The sequence below is a fragment of the Populus euphratica genome, unplaced genomic scaffold (genome assembly GCF_000495115.2).
Source record: "Populus euphratica unplaced genomic scaffold, PopEup_1.0 scaffold130.1, whole genome shotgun sequence".
Classification (NCBI taxonomy): domain Eukaryota; kingdom Viridiplantae; phylum Streptophyta; class Magnoliopsida; order Malpighiales; family Salicaceae; genus Populus; species Populus euphratica.
The window spans coordinates 188,827-209,883 of record NW_011500018.1 but is presented as its reverse complement, the minus strand read 5'-3'; the positions used below and the strand labels follow the sequence as shown (position 1 = coordinate 209,883).

The window sequence follows — 21,057 nt, the reverse complement described above, 5'->3', positions numbered from 1 at the left end:
CAAAGACTACGAATCTTTCCATTTTGCACAAACAATTTATGAGATAACCATAGCTTATGGCATTTGACTTTTTCCCATTTCCTCCACTTCTTCAAGAATCTGGAAACACCTATGAAAAGCACACAACCTTCCATGGCCATCAATAAGGGTATTATATGTCTCCACGCTTGGCAAAAGCACACAACCTAACCTTCCATGGCCTTAGCCCATGAATTTTCATTCACTCAATAGTCAAAATGATCATACTTTTAAAATTCGATCTGGTTACGCAGGTCTACTTATAATCTAGTTAATCCATAATTGAAACCGGACCGAATTAAAAGAAAATAAAAAAAAAACTTAGTGTAATTCAGTTTACTTGGTAAGTAAATCCTGTAAAACCCGATTAAAAATCTTATTAATTTTTTTATTTTTTATTAAAATAACTTTATTTTAACTTTTAAAAAATAAAAATTAAACTAAGTGATTCAATCGAAATCCAATGACTCCACTAATACCTAAAATATAGATTTTTAACCAGGTCTGAAAACTTTGAAAATGACACCATCTATCACATATTTGACAGTAACCATTCAAAAGAGTATTATACATCAAGCCCATGTTTCGCAAGGAACACCAAAATCTCCACTGCCTTCTCGACTCTACCCTGTTTACATAATTCATTCAACAGAATACTACACGTGTAGTTTAATAACCACTGAAGATTAGTTATCGAATAAAAATATCTTAAATTAAATATTACAATTTTAATGTCAAATTAAAAAAAATCTAAAACCCCCACCACTCCTGTTTATCAATGTAGCAATAAATGTTTTTCAAAGTATTTCTTTTTATTTGAAATTATATTAAAATAATATATTTTTTTATTTTTTAAAATTTAATTTTGACACTAGTGTATTAAAACAATCTGAAAAATCAAAAAAATAAAATCAAGTAAAAAAAATTCAAGTTTTTGCCAAGATACTTTCTAGCCACAAAAACAAAAAGAATTACCTAGGCTGCTTGGCAATATAATCTTTCAGGCATTTCATTCTACAAAGATAAAAGAACAATCTCTTATGTTCTCTATAAAATGTTTTCTTGCTAATTGCCAACACATTCTTTCTGGATTTGTCAAAAAATTATCTAAATTTTAAAATTTAAATTAAATAAAAAATTTTAAACTTGAAACTTACACATACATGTATTACCTTATATTATTAATTAATTGTAATTAAAAAAATAAACTTTAAAATTATAACCATCTAATTATCAAAACTCTAATATTTATATTAAAAAACCATCTCAAACCAAAACTTAAAAAACTTACAAAGTGTGGTTTAAAAAACTTACAAAGTTGAGATTGTGTTTTTTACACAACATAGTCTTGAAAAGAACTTAAAACAACATTTACTTCTTCATGCTGCCGACCTTCTTCTAAAAGCTTTTTCAATGTACCATACCAATTCTTACACTGTTTTTTTAAATTGGGAATCTTAAATTTACTTCAGAATTTTCCAAGGGTCATCATGATAAATTGAATAATCAATTTGTAGTTCTTTTTTAAATAGAAAAAAAAATTAATTTATAACTCACAATTGAAGTGAACTTGGATCATACGTAAAGAGAAAATAAATAAATGAAATATGAAAAAATATATTTTGATTTCTATGAGATTTTTTTTGATCTCTAGAGAGGAGAGAAGAAATAATTATATTTTAAAATCAATTTAAAAGGTAGAAAATTTTGGATGAGCTAATTTGAGTTTAAGCTATTTGTGTTATATTATATATGGAAATTATTATTTTTTTCTAAATTTAAAAATTATTGATGTACTTTTTAATTTTTAAAAGAATATAATTTTTTTAAAAAATATTGTACTTTTTAATTTTTAAAAGAATATAATTTTTTTTTAAAATATCTGTAGTAATTAATCAGCTAGTTTAAATTAAATTTAATTGGATTAACCTAATCATTAAAAACCTAAATAAGTAAATTAAGTTTTACCATTACTCATTTTTTTCAGTTGAATTTAAAACTTAGTAGAGTCAGATTCTGAATCAAGAATTTCTTATTTAATTTATTAAATCAAGATAGGCTTATTTTATCAAGTAAAAATAAATAAATTCCATAACAGTTAAATAATTAAATAAAAAAAGAAATCTCCAGCCTCCATATGTTCTCAGCCAGCTGGTGAGATTCCAAATTTTGTTTCAGATCTGAGCCCATTTATGGCCCAAAAGAACACTCATATTCATAGCCCCTCTGAGTAGCAAAAGATATTGGTAACCAATTTGTTTCAGCCCATTTTGGAAAGCAAAAAAAAACAAAAATAATAATAATAATAAAAAAATATTTCTCAAACAAGTGAGAAGTGAAGCAGGTGTTGAGGATCTGTTAAATTTTCTCTACTGTTCAGAGATCTGTTTCGTACGAACAACCCTCACCTCTTCTCTCCATCAATGCAACACTAATCCAACCAAAGCAACAAACACACATCATTTTGCAAGCGATATGGAATACAGGAAAATCAAAGACGAGGTAAAATCTCTACTTTTTTTTTTTTTTTCACCTGCGTTTTCAAAACTCATATGCGACTTGCAGGAAGATCAAATTGGGGATGGTGTTGTTGGAGACGCAGTAACTTCAAGAGGAGGTAAATTAATCTCGTCTCTATTATTAGATTGAGTGTGTTTGCTTGCTATTGCGGTTGCAAAGTGCTTTTATGTGGTGGTTTTTTAATGGCTGTGACATGAAATGCACTGCTTATTTGTACTGATTTCTATATGGATTTCCTTTATTGCTGGCTGCCGTTGATTGATTTATGCAGTTTCTCCATCCAAGGTTACTAGTTTTCCGACTGGCTCAGTTGACCGGTTGCGCTGGAAGCGCAAGTAAGGCCTGCTGTTTTTATTTTTATGGATAGTTATAATTCATAAATTTTGGATTTTTTTTAGTTATCTTTTGTTTGATTGGATTAGGATGGTTGTTACGCTTGCATTAACGATTCTTACAAGTTCACAAGCAATACTTATTGTTTGGTCTAAGCGAGCTGGCAAGTATGAGTATAGTGTTACTACAGCGAATTTCATGGTGAGGACATGGTGGCATTTGTCTAGGTTTTCTACTTGGCTATTATTTTTGTTGAAATTTTGTTTCTCTTTCTATAAATAGGTAGAAACTTTGAAATGTGCATTATCACTCGCTGCGTTGGCAAGAACATGGAAGAAGGAAGGCGTTACAGAAGATAACAGGTTATTTTTATAGGGTCTACTATTTTTTAATGATTTGCTTCTCTTTCTCCTTTTTAAAGATTAGGAATTTTTAATTGTGTCAATAGGAGTTTTTTGGCTTGTGTTTCATGCTACATTAGGATTATTGACTTTTCCTCCCATTTTTTGATTTTCTTTATCTCTTGATACTGGCACTTATTTTTATTTTGTAATGTTTGGTAATTGCACTGCAAATTAGAATAACTAAGTGTTGTTGAATGTCTTATGCTGTCTGAATCCTTCTATCGAACTAGGTTGAGTACAACATTCGATGAAGTTAAAGTTTACCCCATTCCCGCAGCACTTTACCTTGTCAAGAATTTGCTTCAGGTGAGTTTTCCTAGTTGTTTGTTAATTATAAGTACAAGCTGCTTTCTGAGATCTTATTGTATGTATTTTGTGTTTTGTGTGGCAGTATTACATTTTTGCTTATGTCAATGCCCCGGGCTATCAGATATTGAAGAATCTCAATATTATTAGCACTGGTGTCTTATATCGAATAATACTTAAGAGAAAGTAAGGTTTTTTTACTCTGTTTATGCTAGATTTAATTGGTATATACATTTAAGCACTAAAACTCAGTGAATGGATGGAACTAGTGATGGATATTTTAATCAACAAAGACTTGGCAAAACTAGGCATTCTTTCCTGACAAGTATATTTGTGTTTTTCTAATCTTTTTCAGGTTAAGTGAGGTTCAGTGGGCTGGTTTCATACTTTTATGTGCTGGCTGTACCACAGCGCAACTAAACCCTACGTAAGTTGATAACCATCCCATTTCCTATTGCTTATGATAAAAATGTTCCAGAGACATCTCTTAGCATCACTGCTTCTCATCTTTTGGCATCCTGAACTCAAAATCTTCTCTGTGATTGTCATATATAGAGTTTCAGTTTGATTGACATCCATATTGCATCTTTGTGTTGTGATAAAAAAAAAAAAAACTGGCCTGGGGTCAAGTAATCAATCCTGGCTTGTGGCAGGTGGCATTTTTTTTTTTTGAACATCGTGTGTGTTCAGGTAATGTTCAATGCCGTGTATCTATAGCAAAAGCTAATATGTTTTTAGTTTTTAGAAACTGTCCTGTACTTGGAAATATTGGTAAACATTTCAAACCATCAATCAATTTTGATATAGCCATGCATGAAAAGAAAGGGTTTAATATCCTTTGTCCCTCACTTCACAATTAGTGTAATCCTATTGTGAAATTCAAATTTGTTTTAGTCTATTGAATTGCCATGCTAAAAATGATAATTTGTTTGCAGTTCAGACCATGTTCTTGAAACACCTTTACAAGGTTGGATGATGGCCATTGTGAGTTGTTTACATCTTTTATGCTCACAGTACAATGAAGGCCTTCATTTATTGTTTCTTTTTGTTTGCGTAATAATAGCTGGTGATTCTTTTGTAGGTAATGGCACTTTTAAGTGGTTTTGCGGGAGTGTACACTGAGGTGAGTTTTCAAAGCACATAGTTTACACCACTATCATTTGGAGATGCAGCTCGTGTTTTAAAAACGAACTTGTATTTAGAGAGTTTCCAAAGCCAGCATTCCTTGAACGATAGTCAGACTGAATTCATGAGTTGATTATTTTCAGACTATGATAATTATCTGGATTGAGGATGCACAGAGCTGAGTGCTGATTGAAAGCCTCAATTGTATGGCCAAAAAGTTCTTATTACTGATCAGTTTTGCTTCTGTTCTGACAGGCTATAATTAAAAAACGTCCTTCGAGGAACATAAATGTGCAGAACTTCTGGCTGTATGTCTTTGGGATGATCTTTAATGCTGTGGCTATAGTAACTCAAGATTTTGATGCAGTTGTGAACAAGTAAATTTGAGCTTTTCTTTGTTTTCTGTTTTCATCGTATGATTCTATTCCCTGTCCCTGTCTTTTTTAGTGAAGCAATCTCAGGCACTTTAGCAATGTTTTGTGTCTGAGCTTGTAATTATGCACAATTACCTGAATTGCTTGCTGTTTACAATTATATATTTGTTGTCCAGGGGGTTCTTCTATGGATACTCATTGATCACAACTCTCATGATACTCAATCACGCACTCAGGTTTGCTATATTTTTCCTGGCTTAATCATGTTCATCGGGAGTTGTTTGCTAGTGCTATCTTCTTCATTGCCACAGTTTCCTGTTTCTGATGACACTATGGAGGGATATCTGAGGACATTTCAGAGTATACTGGGATATATATACTGTGTAGCAAACTATTATCTATTGGTGTTAGAATTTTTTTGTTATGCATAATTGGGTCCTCCCTGCAAGTTAAGTAGAAACAGACTGCCAACAAAAGTGATATATTAATAGCAGTCCCCCAACTCTTCCAGTGCCCTTATCCTTAGTGTTTCTTTGATGATTCCATGCCTTGTGCTTAGGATCTCATCTGTTCTTTAAACCAATTGGAAGAATTAGTTTTGGTAGATAAATATCACAAAAAATATCTACACAAATGGACATTTAATTGATATTTTTTTTGCATTTCTTTGAAAGTCACTATTGTGCTTATAAAATATCTAATGTGCTAGAGATGCTAATTACTTTACTAACATTATCAATCAAGATATTTGACTGGGACATTAGTTCTTTTTCTTGAATCTATTTCAATGGGATTATAAATCTACTTTTTTGCCTCTTTGCCAATAAATCAGAATTTGTTTGATATGAAGAACATCAATTCATTAAGTAATGCGTCTGCTGTCACGTCAGTTAAAAAATTCCTTATCCAATGAGTGTGTAGGTAAAATTTACATGGTAACATTTTGTTTCTTTTGCAGTGGTATTGCTGTATCCATGGTAATGAAGTATGCAGACAACATTGTAAAGGTAAGATGCAAATTGTGATTTAACAGTTTCCGGAATTTACCAATTTCCATTTTCTTGCGTATGACAGTGATAATCTTTTCCTTTGATAACTTCCAATGAGCACCAGTTTAATTCCATTACATTAATTGCTGTTAGCAACTACTGGAAAGATCTAGGGTTCTGGTCCTTGGTACTATTCACCAAGTTTTGAGAGTTTGCAATCATTTTGGAATTTTTACCTACAAACTTCATGACCCCTTTCAGCCTCAGCATTAGATTCTCTAGTCTGGTTGGAGGAAAGATAGGGGTTGAGACTCTAGTTGGTGGCTTAATCAATGTGAAAACCTGTTTTCATTTTTTCTCTTGCTACACATTTTCTTATAATTTATTTGAAATTCCATCTTCATTTAGCTTTTCAATGTGTTGCAGGTGTATTCTACCTCAGTGGCAATGCTTCTTACTGCAGTTGTCTCTGTGTTTCTGTTTGACTTTCACCTGTCCCTTGCATTTTTCCTTGGCTCAACGTAAGTTACCTTTGGCGTGCTTGCGTAGTCTATCTATCAACCACTTAATTCTCTTGCTCTAAGAATGGAATATGTGTGGTACTAGGACTTGCCAGACTGTAATATAATCATTTAAAACGATCCTAACTATAAAAATAACGAGTTCTTGGCTTTGTTTTGTTTTGAATACAGGCTGGATAAAATGCACTCAAGTTTTGTTTGCTTACTTTTTTCTGGTTCTTGCAGAGTTGTTTCTGTTTCAGTATATTTACATTCTGTTGGGAAGATGCAAAGATAGGTACATCGTCCTCTTACCATTCCTCACAATCATAATGTAAAGGCTTCTCTCAAGGCTTTCTACGTATACTTATTTTTTTATTCGAAAGATAATCATGAAATCACCAATATAGAACATTAGATTAGAAGAAAATTAGTGTGCTCTCAGATCAATATCATGGGATTGTAATTGTAGCTCTATTCCACTCGATTTTATTTATCTTTTTTGATAGAACTTGCATTGATTTTATTTATGGCTTCTTGATGAATGGTCACTTGTAAATTTAAACGCTGCCATCTATATTTTTCTGGTTTCCTCGTGAGAATTGTGCTCTTTTAATGGTTTCTACTCCCTTCTCTCATGTAGACATGAGACTCATGGGACTCAGAAGCGAAACTGGGGTGCATGTGAGAGCCATGGCATCTTTGAAGTTCAAAACACCCGTAAATTTTAATGGTTGTTTCCTGAGTCGTAGATGTAATAAAGCTTTTGAGTTGAGGGTTTCTTGCCGTAACGTGCTTGGGAAAGAATGAGCAACTTGTCCGCTACACCTTTGGGGTTGTGATTATTTTTCTCAGGTGTTTGAAGGTATAACGAAGGTTTTTTTTTCTAAAAGTGATTTTTGTTTAGAAATTTATTAAAATAATATTTTTTATTTTTTAAAATTATTTCTGATATTAGTACATTAAAATGCTATAAAATTAAATTAAAATATTAATTTAAAATAAAATAAAATAAAAAATAAAAAATAATTTTTTAAAAATAATTTTAAATCTAAAAAACAAACCTTTTGAATTCAACAGTCTCAACCACATTCACACCTTTATTGTAAAATACATGATGTGAGAGATTGATATTTACTTGCATGCCATTTTTACACCATCCTCTACCTTTACCTTTAGAGGGCAAAGTCTCAAATCCTTGTCTTATATTATGTTAGTGGATGATTGCTATCTAATCCATTATATAATCATTCTTTTATATTTTTCAGTCACCATAAAAATAATTATTCCTTTATATTTTCTAGTTGCTATAAAAAATAAATGGCAACTTTTTTTTTATTCTTTTTATATATGGTTCGCCAAGATATCTTCTACTATAATAGGAATTAATTGTGATTTTGTCGTTTTTATGTTGATTATGATTCTTCAGAACGATATTTACTACGAAAGATTTAACCTTGCTGCATTTTGATTTTGATTTTTCATGGGTATTGATGGGTAAGCTAAAAAAACTCTATCACCATGTGATAGAGGTTAGTGGTCGAATCCGTCATATTCGAGGGTTTTTTTTTTTTTTTTAAGCTTTATGCTCCGATTAAATTGCCTTAAATTGTTTGAAGATTTTGCGTGTTCCAATCATGTTCAGTGAGTCGTATTGAAATAGCTTTTGCTAATTTAGCCTGGTCTCTATGGTTCACTGATTGTAAACTCACATTCTTCCTAAAGGTAATTCATATAATTTTCTCGTTCTTAATGGGTTCTAAGAATGTTAATTAGGGATTGAAGCCGTTCAGGTTTGTTGATTGTTGGTGGTCTCACTTGCTTGCAAGAACTTTGGAGGACATATGGAAAGAAATTTGCCACTGAGTGGCATAACAATACAAACTCATTAAGAGGCCATGTCTAAGCTGAAGAAATAGAATTTGATTGTGTTTGAGAATTTGGACTCAATATGTAGACCCGAAAAAAAAAAAAAACGTATTCATCCCTTGAAATTGCTCAACTAATCTCGAGGCCTCACCATTTTAGAACTGCAGACCTTTGTGTTGGAGAGTTGTAATCATGGTTAATTGATACATTTCAGGTGAGTCTAAAACTGAGGTTTATTTATTTTTATGGTTAAAATTTTATTAAAAATTTTATTATATCAAAATTTTTTTAACATGAAATATTATAATAATTAAAATAAATTATGAATGATTGAGAAATTAAAATAAAAAAATTCTTGATTGATATGTTTTGTGAGAGCCAAAACCCTTTATAAAACATAAGTTTTTTTTGTAATTTACAGTGAAAAGTTGAAAAATTAAAAATAAACATGTAAAGCATTAAAATTTTTAAAGAGGAGAAGACGGAGGTGAAATGAGCTTTCAGGCTCAAGTCATATGCACTAAAAAAATAGTTGATATTTTTTTATAAGGCTGGTATTTTCATAATTTTTTGACCATAAGGAGTTATCTTTTGTTTATCTATTTTGGGTTTGGAATTGAATTTACTGCAAAATAATTTTTTAAGCTATAAATAACTAAATTTTTTTAGTCCATTTTTTATTTGTCTAACCTATCAATAAAGAGTTTTAATAGTCTTATTTCTTTAACATGAATAGTTTTTTTTATACAAAAATTGTCAAATTTTAAAGTAAAAAATTATGATGTTGATTTTATTTTTATAATGGGTAATCAAGGCTCATAAATGGTGAAAATTAATTTTAATTTTAGATTTCACTATAAAATAGGGTTGAGGCAATGGCAAAGTCCCCTTCCTTGTCAATGTTTATATTTTTAGTAGTAAAATAACTAAAATTTTAATTTTTTTAAAATAATTTTTTAAATTTAGCTTCTCTTAAGTTTTTTTTTTCTTACTCCGCCCCTGGGTTGAGGGTTGAGTGTTTTACATAAATTTTTGTACTTTACATTTTATTTTTCCAGATTAACTTCCTTAGAGTTAAACTCTATTTTGTTGTTTGTTTTTCCTTCTAGAGTTTAAATTCTTTTTTTAGAGAGATTCTGAATAATTTTTCTATGAGTTCATTAACCGTGTTTAAGAATATAACTAAACAAAATGATGTAGTTAGAATTCTAAACAACTGATTGATATCATTTTATTTGCATTATAAGATAAACAATAAAGCTTTAAGTACATGGTTCAGTTCGGATTGATATAGGAACAAGCATCGACCTCAGCCCTCCGTTCATTCTTGAGTTTGGATTTGTATAAAAATATTTATTTTTTTTCATATAAAATTAATTTTTGTTTGAGTTTACTGTAAAATAATTTTTTAAATCATAAAAAATATTTTTTTCTAGTTTATTTTTTTATTTGTGTAGCCTATGAATAAAGAGCTTAAAAAATCTAGTTTAACATGAGTAATTTTTTTATATATAAAAAATTATCAAATTATAAAGCAAAAAATTATCAAGTTAATTTTGTTTTTATAGTGGGTAATTAAGGCTGATAAATGATAGTAATTAATTCTAGCTATCATTAAAATAAACTTTATATCAATTTTGATTCCAAAATTCATTATAAAATAAATTTGATGAAAATTTTTAAATTCATTATAAAATAAATTTGATGAAAAAAAAATTTCCATTAATTTTCAGGCACCTTTTCATCTCAGTTTTTCAAACTAACTTCCTTAGAATTCAAATTTATTTTTCTACATGTTTTTCGTTCAACTCTAAAGTTTAGATTATGTTTTTGTAGAGATATTTTTTAAGTAATATTTCCTTGAGTTTATTGGTGTGTTTTAGAAATGCAACTAAACAAGAAAATGTCGAAATTTTAGGAGATTGATTGCAATTATTTTATTTATATTAAAAGATGAGAAATAAAGCTTAAAAGACACAACTTGGCTTGGCTCACATAGGCACAAGCATGGACCTTAATTTTTTACCAGCTTATTTTTTATTTTATTTATTTAGTTCATAAATAAAGAGTTTGCATTAATCTTTTTAACTTGAATAGTTATTTATTTATACAAAAAACATCATATTTAAAAAAAAACTATTAAGTTAATTTTATTTTTGTTGAAAATTATTTTTTTTTATATTTTTAAATTATTTTAATGTATTAATATTTTAAATAAAAATCACTTCAAAAAATAATCACATTCAAAGTTCTAAACATCCATAATTCGTTACCATGTAGAATAGGAATAGTGGTATAGAATTATGTGTTGTTGGTATGCTATCCGTGTATATTAGGTACGGTGGATGAGATTTTAAAATAATACGTGCTATCACATGTCAAAAAGTATAATTTTAAAATATTATATTTGAAAACTCAAATTTCTCATTCTCACTAAGGTTTGTCTGAAATATCTTACTGAAAACAAAACGTAGTTGTAAAGGCATTTTATTACTGAAAACAAAACGTAGTTGTAAAGGCGTTTTATGTTATTTTTAAAAATATTTTTTTTATTTAAAAATATATTAAAATAATATTTTTTAAAATTTATTTTTGATATAAATGTATTTATGTATGTGTCAAGAATTCTCTCAAATGGGAAGTTATTTATTTTTATTAATGTGATTTTTTAAATATTATAAAGTTAGAAGCAAAATATGTATATTAAAAAATATTTTAAATATATTTCATTAAGATAGATAGTGTCATTAATATAGAAAGATTTTTCAAAACTTGAATAATCCACGTTTATCACATATATGTATAAAAAGTAATCACATTAAATTCAATTATTGCAAATGAGATGCAAGAAGATTTAAAGATTACCTTATCTCCATATAATTGATGATTTTAAAAATACATGTAATTAAACTAGTAACTTATTTAGCATGGGGGTAACAGTTTTTTTAAGATATATTTTATTTAAAAATATATTAAAAAATAATATATTAATATATTTTTTAAATTTATTTTTTATATCAGCACACCAAGCATTTAAAATGATCCAATTTTTTTTTTAAAATTAATTTTAAATAAAAAATAAAATTTAAATTTTAGCAAAAAAAAAGAAGAAAAGAGCAAGAAAATTAACAAAAAGTTACTGTACCAACTGAGATACGGTGATTTATTATCCACAACAATGGCGATAAGACTGATACCCGTTCATGTGCATGTACTGATGGAACTTGCATCGTTTTCACAATTTGATGCATTTAATTTAATTTAATTTCATCTTCTTCTGTGACATGATAGTGATGATCACTTTCGTAGCTGAAGGGCAAGTATCCATAATATAGGGCCATTTAGGTAGTGTTTAGTGGGGTTTTTTTTTTTTTTTTAAAAAAAAACTCAATTAATGTGTTGAATATTAGGAGAAGCTAACCGTCTAATTAGGTGAGAATTTTGAGGGCAATGCATGTGCCCTTGATTAATTTTAGGCATGCCTTGGAACCATGAGCGAGGGTTCATTCATGCTTTAGAAGGTGACCTTCATACCTAACCAAATTTTGCCTTAACAGCTATGCCCAAATATAAATTACAGGACCACATTTATATTAGTATTATCGGAGCTCCCGTAGCTTGACCTAAAATCCAACCTAGAGTGTGCTTCATGCCATGGAGCAATGCTTCCTAGCTTTTTTTTATTGTTGTATAATTAAAATTTAATTTTGATGAGTATAATTTAAGTGGTCAGGTTTTAAATTTACTTTTTAGAATTTATCAATTCAAATTTTATAAATTTTAGAGTTACTAAAAATTTATATAATCATTAATTTTTGAACCAGAAAATATGTGCTCATTCATGTTTAGAAAGTGATTTCATTCCTAATCAAAATTTAGCTTAATAGCTATGCACAAATATAAATTAAGGGCCACATTTATATTAGTATTGATACGATTCAGTCATCTTGTGATCACGTAGTCACGCAACTCACATGCAAAGACACCAATTTATGAAAAGGCAAGTAAATCAGGTTTGATAGGAGTGTGACATAAATATAACTTGTATCTAGACATCAGGACTATTAGAAACGAAAAACCTCCACCAAATGAATATTGATTCGCGAACGAGAAGTATAAGGATGACGTCACGAAGACAGTTGTTCTTCGATAAGTTGTTTTTCAATTCATTAGAGAACCATGGAAGGGAGAATATCTCACCAACACACACACACAAAGTACGGGAAACAATAAGTTTTATTAATCTGAATTGTCTTCTTTACATGTTTGGCTATGCCTCTATTTATACTGACTCTAAACTTAAAGAAACTCTAATGGACTTCCATAGGTGGACTTATATGAAGTCCAGTTATAATTGACCCAAATAAGTAATAATAACTTAAAGACTAAGAAGAAAATAATAAAAATAATAAAAATCCAAAAATTATCATCCTAAATATGCTAGAATCAGATTTGTCACCATTAAGAAGTCACAAATAGACTACAAAATCTGATTTGAAGGTATAAATTATTCTGAAGTCATCTTTCCTTTTATAGCTGGGATGAATGAGAAATTCTTGTAAGAAAAAGATTCTGAAATAATTATGAATTCTTGTCGCATTTGGAAATTATGTTGTAGCCCATTAAAGATCTTTGTAGAATTAGTATATTTCCAAAATAAGCTGCCATATCCTTTTAGGAAAAGAATATTAGCTAAATAGGAAGTTCACAAGTCAAAAGGAAGTAAATAACAAAATTTGTACAGCCTATGTTGATCTGTATTAAGATGTCTTCTTGAACTCCGATTGACCTGAAATTTTAACTCAAGTTATGATAACATGTCAAGAAACTTCACATAAAATTTCAGCTCAATCCAACAGTTGAATTGAGAATTATAACTGTTGCTATAAAATTGAATAGTTGCACATTTTATATTAAAATCCAAATTTAACTTTACTTGGATCGTATAAAGTATTATCATTCCTAGATTTTCTAGATTTAATTTTGATGAGTATAATTCAACTAGTTAGATTTTAAATTTGTTTTTTAAAAATTATCAATTTAAATCCTATAAATTTTAAAATCATTAAAAATTATTAACTTTAAAATCTATAGAATTAATCAAGACATGCATAAATTAACCTAAAAATGATTTAACTGGCTTGCGTCTCTTTTTCTTCGAGCAATTCCTAAAATCTTTCCAGGTGGTTCAACTTAAATGGTTCCGTCCTTGTATTAATTAAATCCTTCTTCTTCAAGCATGATCCATGCCATGGAGTGATCATTCGCGTCTTGGAAATGTTTCATTAATCTCATCATTTCCGGTCTGATGAGATTTGACTTTGTTTTCGTTTTAGTCGTAAAATTCTAAGACATTTAATTAAAACATACCTTGAAATTCGGGATTATATCACACAACAACCAACGTCTCCCCAGACAAAAATATACCTCGAGCATTCATGATCATTTTATTTTCTTCTCAGTATCCTCAACTATATTTATTGACGGAGACAACCCATTTGAAAAATCTATTTCTTGCCATGCATATAATTTTAAGTTGGTTGTAGGCGTGGCATAAAATGCACACCTAATTACCAATCATTCCATAAAAAAATAAAAATAAAATGATATGTGTCAGATATTTTTCTATCTCACTTATTTAAAAGTAAATTTTTTTTGGATGTGAAATTTTTATATATATATTTATATACTATTTTATATTTAATTTTTATTAATTAGACTAAAATGATGAAATTTAAATTTATAGTTAATTAATCAATTGAATTATTTTAATTTTAATAATTATTTGATATTAACCACGATGAACACTCCTATCTATTGACACATTAATTGCCATATATATCTATATCTATATCTATATATATATATATGCTTTTAGGAAAGCGTGTGGCATGCCCCTCCGATATATATATATATATATCTATATATATGCTTTTAGAAAAGCGTGTGGCATGCCCCTCCTTTAATCGGCAAGCATGGGATGGCAGGCCACGTTATAGCCGCGACTGCTCCCATTTGGTACAAGTAGTTTAAATTAGGTCACTTAAGAATAGAAATAAGATCGTTGAGAAAGGCACAAATACAAAGAGAAGTAATCCCGAGGGAGAAATTCATAACCTTGAAACCCTTTTTTTTTTTTTTTTAATTCAAAGAAATCAAAGCTTAGAGATACGTTAAATGTAACAAAATGCCTGAATTTTATAAAGAGTAAACAATGATGTTTTAGTGAGTAGTTTCCAGCAACTTAACTGGTAGGGGAAGAGTTCTTCCTAACCTCAACTACAAAATCCACAGTTATTGCAATTAATTAACACTTAGTATTTTTCCTCGATTGCTTTCAAGTAAACTGTTTCTTACCAAGCAAGAGAGAATCTCGGTTGGTGTCAATATCTACCAGTTAGAAAGTCTTGCAAGGCGAAGGAGGCTGTCCTAAAGTTGTTGATAGAAGCTTCAACTACGACAAAATCAAAACGGAGAAGGATATATTTTCTGTTTAATTTATTCTCCGAGTAATAAATAAAAAATGCAAACCAAATTTATATTAAAGCAAGCCCCCAGTTCGGTTACCTCGTTTGAACTGTTCAAGTGAATATTAATCATGGTTGTCTTGTTCAGATAAAAATAAAATAAAACAAGTCTTGCAGCACTAGTTAACTCTAACATCGTGGATCAATATGGTGGATCAACCACATACTATATTAAAAATAATTTCACAGTTGTGTTCTGCCAAGAACAAAGAGTTGTTAGATTTGATCCCTGTAATGTCCTAAATTATAAAAAAATAATAACAATAATTTCACATGCTAAATCAAAACATGTTTCAATCTCAACATAATTTATAATATTAATTTCAATGTATTTTTTAATTAATCCAAAATAAATATTAATTGTGATAGTTATAAACTATAAAAGCACAATTTCTTTTATTTTCCTAGTAGTGTGATTTGGCTAAATAAACATATTGAGTTCTTAAATACCTCTAAGAATAAAACTTTGAATCAAGTGTCATGGAATTATATATTCAACCAATTACTTCATCAAATTCTTTCAAAATATCATCATACGTACATACTTCTTCATAGCCTCATCGATCATCACCAAATCTGTAACGAAAACAAAATTAATGAATAAATACTATACCGTTAAACAATAATTTATCTTAAAAAAACTAGGAACTAAAAGACCAATTATCCATTGACTCATTATGGGGTTCTTCCTAGCCTCCTTTTACGCTCAACTACTAAAGCTAAATAGCTTTATGACTCTCTCTCTTTCTCTCTTTTTTCACCTTTATTTATAGGTATCTCTTTGGTGATTTTAGAATGCCATGGCGCATTTAATTGTAGTAACTCTCTCTTATTTTTTCTCCTTTTGGTAGTGCGTACTGCTAGATCTCTCATTTGGGACTGAATATTCCTATGCTTCGATCTTCGTGGGATTGACAATAATAACGTTGAAAATGTATTTTTGATTAAATACCACCCATTAATGAGAAGTCCAAACAATATCAATTTTATATGTGATCAAGTTTGACTGATTAAATAGAAATCACTTCGGCATTGAATAGGTCAAAAATATGTTTTATTTTTCATTTTTGTTTTTCACTTTTTAATTTTTTCTAATTTTAACTCATTTTGAGATTCATTTTAATATATTTTTATTCTTGAATGCAGACTATGAAACCCTATGTTCCACATCTGGAAATTAAGTAAGGACAATCTATGCTATGTTTTTCCCCCCCACCCTAATCTCCTCTTATCGTTCACTCTGGAAGATCTAGGCTGGAAGGGGTCGATCCGATTGATGCCACTCATCTCTTGAATCTATTTATTGAATCTCTATATTAGGTAAGAAATTATGTTGGCTAGCTAAGTGCACTGCTGCAAGCCATTGAAATTTGCTGTGACTAGTTGTATAAAAAAGGATTAAGCTTAGCCAAATCAAAGAGAACGGAAGCTGAGCTTTAATAAGGAGGCATATGGCCGGCGTCTAAAAACTAGAAAGTAGGCTAATTGAATGTTCTGTGGGTGGTGGTATCGACTGCCAACTACTCAGAGACCCCTCCTCACAACTGCCCTAATTTATACGTCAAAAAATTGACTTGCAACCCATAATCACTACCTAAAATAATATTTTTTATTTGTTATTTTTTTGAGGGGGGGAAAAATGAAATGTCAAGTGTAGTCTCTCAAGTCTCAACCACATATTATCTTCGTGCTCCTTGCTCAAACATTTAACTTACCGTCCATGCAATCCTTCTCCTCTCTTCTTTTATAAACCCTTCTCCTCTCTCTCTTCTTAACACAACAAAACTCACACTTCCTAAGGGCTCTCAAAATAAACACTTTCCATCCCTCTCCCTCTCTCTCTCTACCCCCCCCCTGTGATGGTCATGGGAGCTCATCGCCATTTTGAACCAGTAACAAAATGTAGCACAGAGGGGCGATCGAATCAGACCGTGGCTGCAGACCTAGATGGAACACTTCTTGTATCAAGAAGTGCTTTTCCTTACTTCTTGCTTGTTGCTATTGAAGCTGGGAGCATCCTGAGAGGACTAATTCTTTTATCATCAGTCCCATTTGTGTACTTTACGTACTTAATTATATCAGAGGCAATGGCAATCAAGACCTTCATCTTCATTGCCTTCGCTGGACTTAAAATAAGAGACATTGAGCTTGTTTCAAGGTCTGTCTTGCCAAAGTTTTATGCTGATGATGTCCATCCAGAAACTTGGAGGGTGTTCAATTCTTTTGGAAAGAGATACATTGTCACAGCAAATCCTAGGATTATGGTAGAGCCTTTTGCCAAGAACTTTTTAGGTGCTGACAAGGTTCTTGGCACTGAAATACAGGCTACAAAATCTGGAAGGGCAACTGGGTTTGTGAAGAAACCTGGAGTTCTTGTTGGAGATCATAAAAAGAATGCTCTCTTAAAGGAGTTTGGCACAAATTTGCCTGATTTAGGCTTGGGAGACCGCGAAACTGACCATGACTTCATGTCCATCTGCAAGGTAAGATCTCAGAATTACTTAAACTGTAAAATTATTTCACTACTCTTTACTTAGCCCCTCTTTCTTTTTCAGTAAATTACTCTTTATTGTCTTCGTTAAAATATGTCAAAGTGCATTCTCAAAGATTCAATATCTAAATGTTCAATTTAGACCAGATGTTAAATGAATGTAATATATTCGGTCTAAATTGAATCGGTTACGTTAAGCATCGATTTGAACACAACTTGATGCACAAATGCCCTCAATGCATGCTCCTTTTAGCATGATGTTATTCAATTTTGACAACAATTTTGAGCGCTGTGTGAGCTGTTTCTAGCTCGATATGTACAGTATAGTCCAACTGTCAATATATCTTTAATATTTATTGTTGGTTTGGTGAGTAAGTTTATGGAAGCATTATTTTGTTCATGAATCTCTTTCTTTGTTTCTCTGTCCATCAGATTTTAGAAGGGCTTTTATTCTAATAATTTTCTACTGGTACAGGACCATCAGTGTAGAGAACACTTTGCTAACGGCTTCTATTCTTAATTAGCCCTTTATCTTATTGCTTTTCCTCCTCTCTTTTTTTTTTCCTGCTCTTATCTGATAAATTTCAAATACCTTATTATGAAGCACGAAAAACATTTATAGCATATACTATCACAACAAATATCCACGCCATTCATTCTTCATGTCCAAAACCACTCTTCTATTCAAGTCAAATTGTAATCCAGGCACATCATGTAAGAACTATGATGGCCAAATTATAGCTCCAGCAATATTTTCTCATCTTTGAATTCTGTTAGCACTTCGTTCGTGATTATATGGAGCATTTCCACCCTACAAAATTGGTTATGCACACGGATCTAGCTAGTTGATACTGGCCACAAACTGTTGTTGCAGTAGATCCTGATCATATAATTGATCTGGTACTAGATTCATGTAATAATTTATTGCTCCGTTTGGGGAGCCATTTCCTAACAAACAATACAGGAATTGAAAGCTAGTTATATCGTCATAGTATGAACCGGTCGGGTGGTCCAGTGGGTGATGTAGACCAGTACTTTTAATGAATTTTCTTGTATGAACAGAAATCAAAATTAATAACTTTTTAATCTAGTCTCCTGTCGTTTCCAAGACAGATAAATTTCAGTTTTTTCAACAACACAAGTGGATCCCCATTCCTTTAATTGATCTCGATTAATTACCTTTGCTTTCAGTAGTTTGATCAATTAATTAGCAAACAGATTTGACGCAAACATGCATGTGAAACATTGCTGACATGAATCTTTTGTTAAATTATACTGCAGGAAGGATATATGGTGCCAAGATCCAAGTGCGAGCCACTACCAAGAAACAAGCTTCTAAGCCCTGTCATATTCCATGAGGGCCGGCTGGTTCAAAGACCTACTCCCTTGGTTGCCCTTCTGACGTTCTTATGGATGCCAATTGGTATTATTCTCTCTGTACTTAGGGTCTACCTTAACATCCCTTTGCCTGAGAGATTTGCCTGGTACAATTATAAGCTGCTAGGAATTAGAGTAGTTGTTAAAGGTAATCCCCCACCCCCTCCAAGAAAAGGCCAAAGTGGAGTCCTCTTTGTTTGCAATCACCGTACTGTCTTAGACCCTGTTGTCACTGCTGTCGCCCTAAGAAGAAAAATTAGCTGTGTCACATACAGCATAAGCAAGTTCACAGAGATTATTTCACCTATCAAGGCTGTTGCTTTATCAAGGGAGAGAGACAGAGATGCTGCAAATATAAAGCGTCTACTTGAAGAAGGTGACTTGGTAATTTGCCCGGAAGGAACCACTTGTAGAGAGCCATTTCTCTTGAGATTTAGTGCTCTTTTTGCTGAACTTACAGACAGGATTGTGCCAGTCGCTATCAATACAAAACAATCTGTCTTCAATGGCACGACGGTTCGAGGGCACAAACTGTTGGACCCTTATTTTGTGTTCATGAATCCAATGCCAACATATGAGATCACCTTCTTGAATCAGCTGCCCACAGAGCTTACTTGCAAAGGAGGCAAATCAGCCATTGAAGTTGCAAATTACATACAAAGGGTGCTGGCTGGGACACTTGGATTTGAGTGCACTAATTTGACTAGGAAGGACAAGTACGCTATGCTTGCAGGAACAGACGGCCGTGTTGCAACTAAGAAGGAAAAGGCTTCAGAAAATTAATCTCTCCAAAAGGCGGCATACAAGAAAATCCATGATTTAATTTCTCTATTGTTTTTTTTTATATATATTAAATATTGCTACAACAATAAAAATTTGACAAACGCTATTGTGATTAATTAGTATAAAATAGCTTTAGTGTATATTTGCTTTTTTTTTTTAAGTATGTATACCAATATCAAATTACTCTAATGCAATGTTTATTCAATCTTCAACTTTTTATTATTACTTTCACCCTTAAAAAGATATTTTCTTTAAATTTTCCAACTAGTGGTTTCTTCTTCTTGTCTTTTGTTATTTATTCATTTGTAATTTCATCAACTTGATATTAATTTTTTTAAACATTCACAACAATTTAAATGAATAATGAGAAAAAAATATTTTTTTAGCTAAATATATTAATTTCAAATTGCATCTTTGAAGGATCGAGTGGCTAATTTGATAAAACTTGTTGAGGGGCTTTCAACATCTCTCAAAGCAAATGATCGCGGGATAACATAGTTGTTGAACAAACTTGAAAGCATAAACGAAGGAAGCCAAAGCTCGACTACCAAGACTTTTTAAGTAGATCAATTAGATGTCATTAAGGATTCTAAAATTGGAGGTGTAAGGATTATATGTGTTAGTACAAATATCTTCTTCACCACGAATCAATTGAAAGAACTCATCAAGGAAGCTATCACAAACAAAATAGAAAGTTTAGTTCAACTCTCGTATTCTTATGCGAAGCTATGCACTCAAAGAATCAACCTGTTAAGGATGCCTTTAAGCTATCAACCATCAAAGTTTCAACAATTTGATGACAAAGGGAATCCTATGCAACATATAACTCATTTTATAGAGACTTACAACCATGTTGGAACTAATAGTGATCTCATGGTAAAACAACTCATTCGTTTGTTCTTTGAAAGGTAATGTATTCGACCAGTACACTAACTTGGAGTCTGGCTTAATCGATAGTTAGGAGCAATTAGAATGTGAGTTTTTTATTCGCTTCTATAATATGCATTGTATGGTTAGCATGATTGAACTCACCAATGCATGTTAGTAGAAGGAAGATCTTGTTATTGATTACATTTATCGATAGAGAAACCTTAGCCTCAACTGTAAAGATCAACTCACCAAAACTTTTGCACTAGACATATGTATTCAAGGGATGCATTGAGGACTATGCTAAATTTTACAAGGTATCAAATTAAAGTCTTTTGAAGAATTGGCTACTCAAGCACATGACATAGATCTTAGTGTTGCGGTAGTTGAAAGCTCATTATTACATATACAAGAACTTAAGAGAAATAAACCTGAAGGTCATAGATTTAGAAAAAGTGCTCTAAAGGTCAAGGGAAAACAATCTATAATAGTTAACTTTGCTGTCATAAAGGTACCAACTAGAGTTAAAAGGAATGATCGTGCAACACAAGCTACTTTTCAAAAGGTTGAAAGA

General features: G+C 31.0%; 2 protein-coding genes across 3 annotated transcripts; both read left to right on the top strand.

Moving 5' to 3' along the window:
• The first annotated feature begins 2,312 nt into the window (after window positions 1-2,312).
• Window positions 2,313-7,405, top strand: LOC105141774 (CMP-sialic acid transporter 4). Of its 2 annotated transcripts, XM_011049126.1 has the most exons (16): window positions 2,313-2,520; window positions 2,584-2,635; window positions 2,810-2,873; window positions 2,961-3,072; window positions 3,154-3,233; window positions 3,506-3,581; window positions 3,667-3,767; window positions 3,937-4,008; window positions 4,517-4,565; window positions 4,663-4,704; window positions 4,962-5,083; window positions 5,257-5,316; window positions 6,039-6,087; window positions 6,496-6,590; window positions 6,816-6,867; window positions 7,213-7,405. In XM_011049126.1, exons 1-15 carry the CDS (start codon window positions 2,494-2,496, stop codon window positions 6,865-6,867), a joined length of 1,053 nt encoding a protein of 350 aa, XP_011047428.1. In that variant the 5' UTR covers window positions 2,313-2,493; the 3' UTR covers window positions 7,213-7,405. The 2 variants fall into 2 exon arrangements, with proteins under 2 accessions (XP_011047428.1, XP_011047427.1); XM_011049125.1 differs by lacking the exon at window positions 7,213-7,405 and having other exon boundaries at window positions 6,816-7,140.
• A 9,308-nt stretch (window positions 7,406-16,713) lies between these two features.
• On the top strand, window positions 16,714-19,835 carry GPAT6 (glycerol-3-phosphate acyltransferase 6). Its single transcript, XM_011049123.1, has 2 exons — window positions 16,714-17,448; window positions 18,738-19,835. The coding sequence occupies exons 1-2, from the start codon at window positions 16,825-16,827 to the stop codon at window positions 19,614-19,616; spliced, it is 1,503 nt and encodes a 500-aa protein (XP_011047425.1). The 5' UTR covers window positions 16,714-16,824; the 3' UTR covers window positions 19,617-19,835.
• Window positions 19,836-21,057: the final 1,222 nt, after the last annotated feature.

Excerpts from the sequence above, each read along its gene's own strand:
- LOC105141774 (XM_011049126.1), top strand. The coding sequence starts at position 2,494 with ATGGAATACAGGAAAATCAAAGACGAG. Across the intron at positions 4,705-4,961 it reads TTGCGGGAGTGTACACTGAG|GCTATAATTAAAAAACGTCC; the intron begins GTGAGTTTTCAA and ends CTGTTCTGACAG. Across the intron at positions 6,088-6,495 it reads ATGCAGACAACATTGTAAAG|GTGTATTCTACCTCAGTGGC; the intron begins GTAAGATGCAAA and ends AATGTGTTGCAG.
- GPAT6 (XM_011049123.1), top strand. The coding sequence starts at position 16,825 with ATGGTCATGGGAGCTCATCGCCATTTTGAACCAGTAACAAAATGTAGC. Across the intron at positions 17,449-18,737 it reads ACTTCATGTCCATCTGCAAG|GAAGGATATATGGTGCCAAG; the intron begins GTAAGATCTCAG and ends ATTATACTGCAG.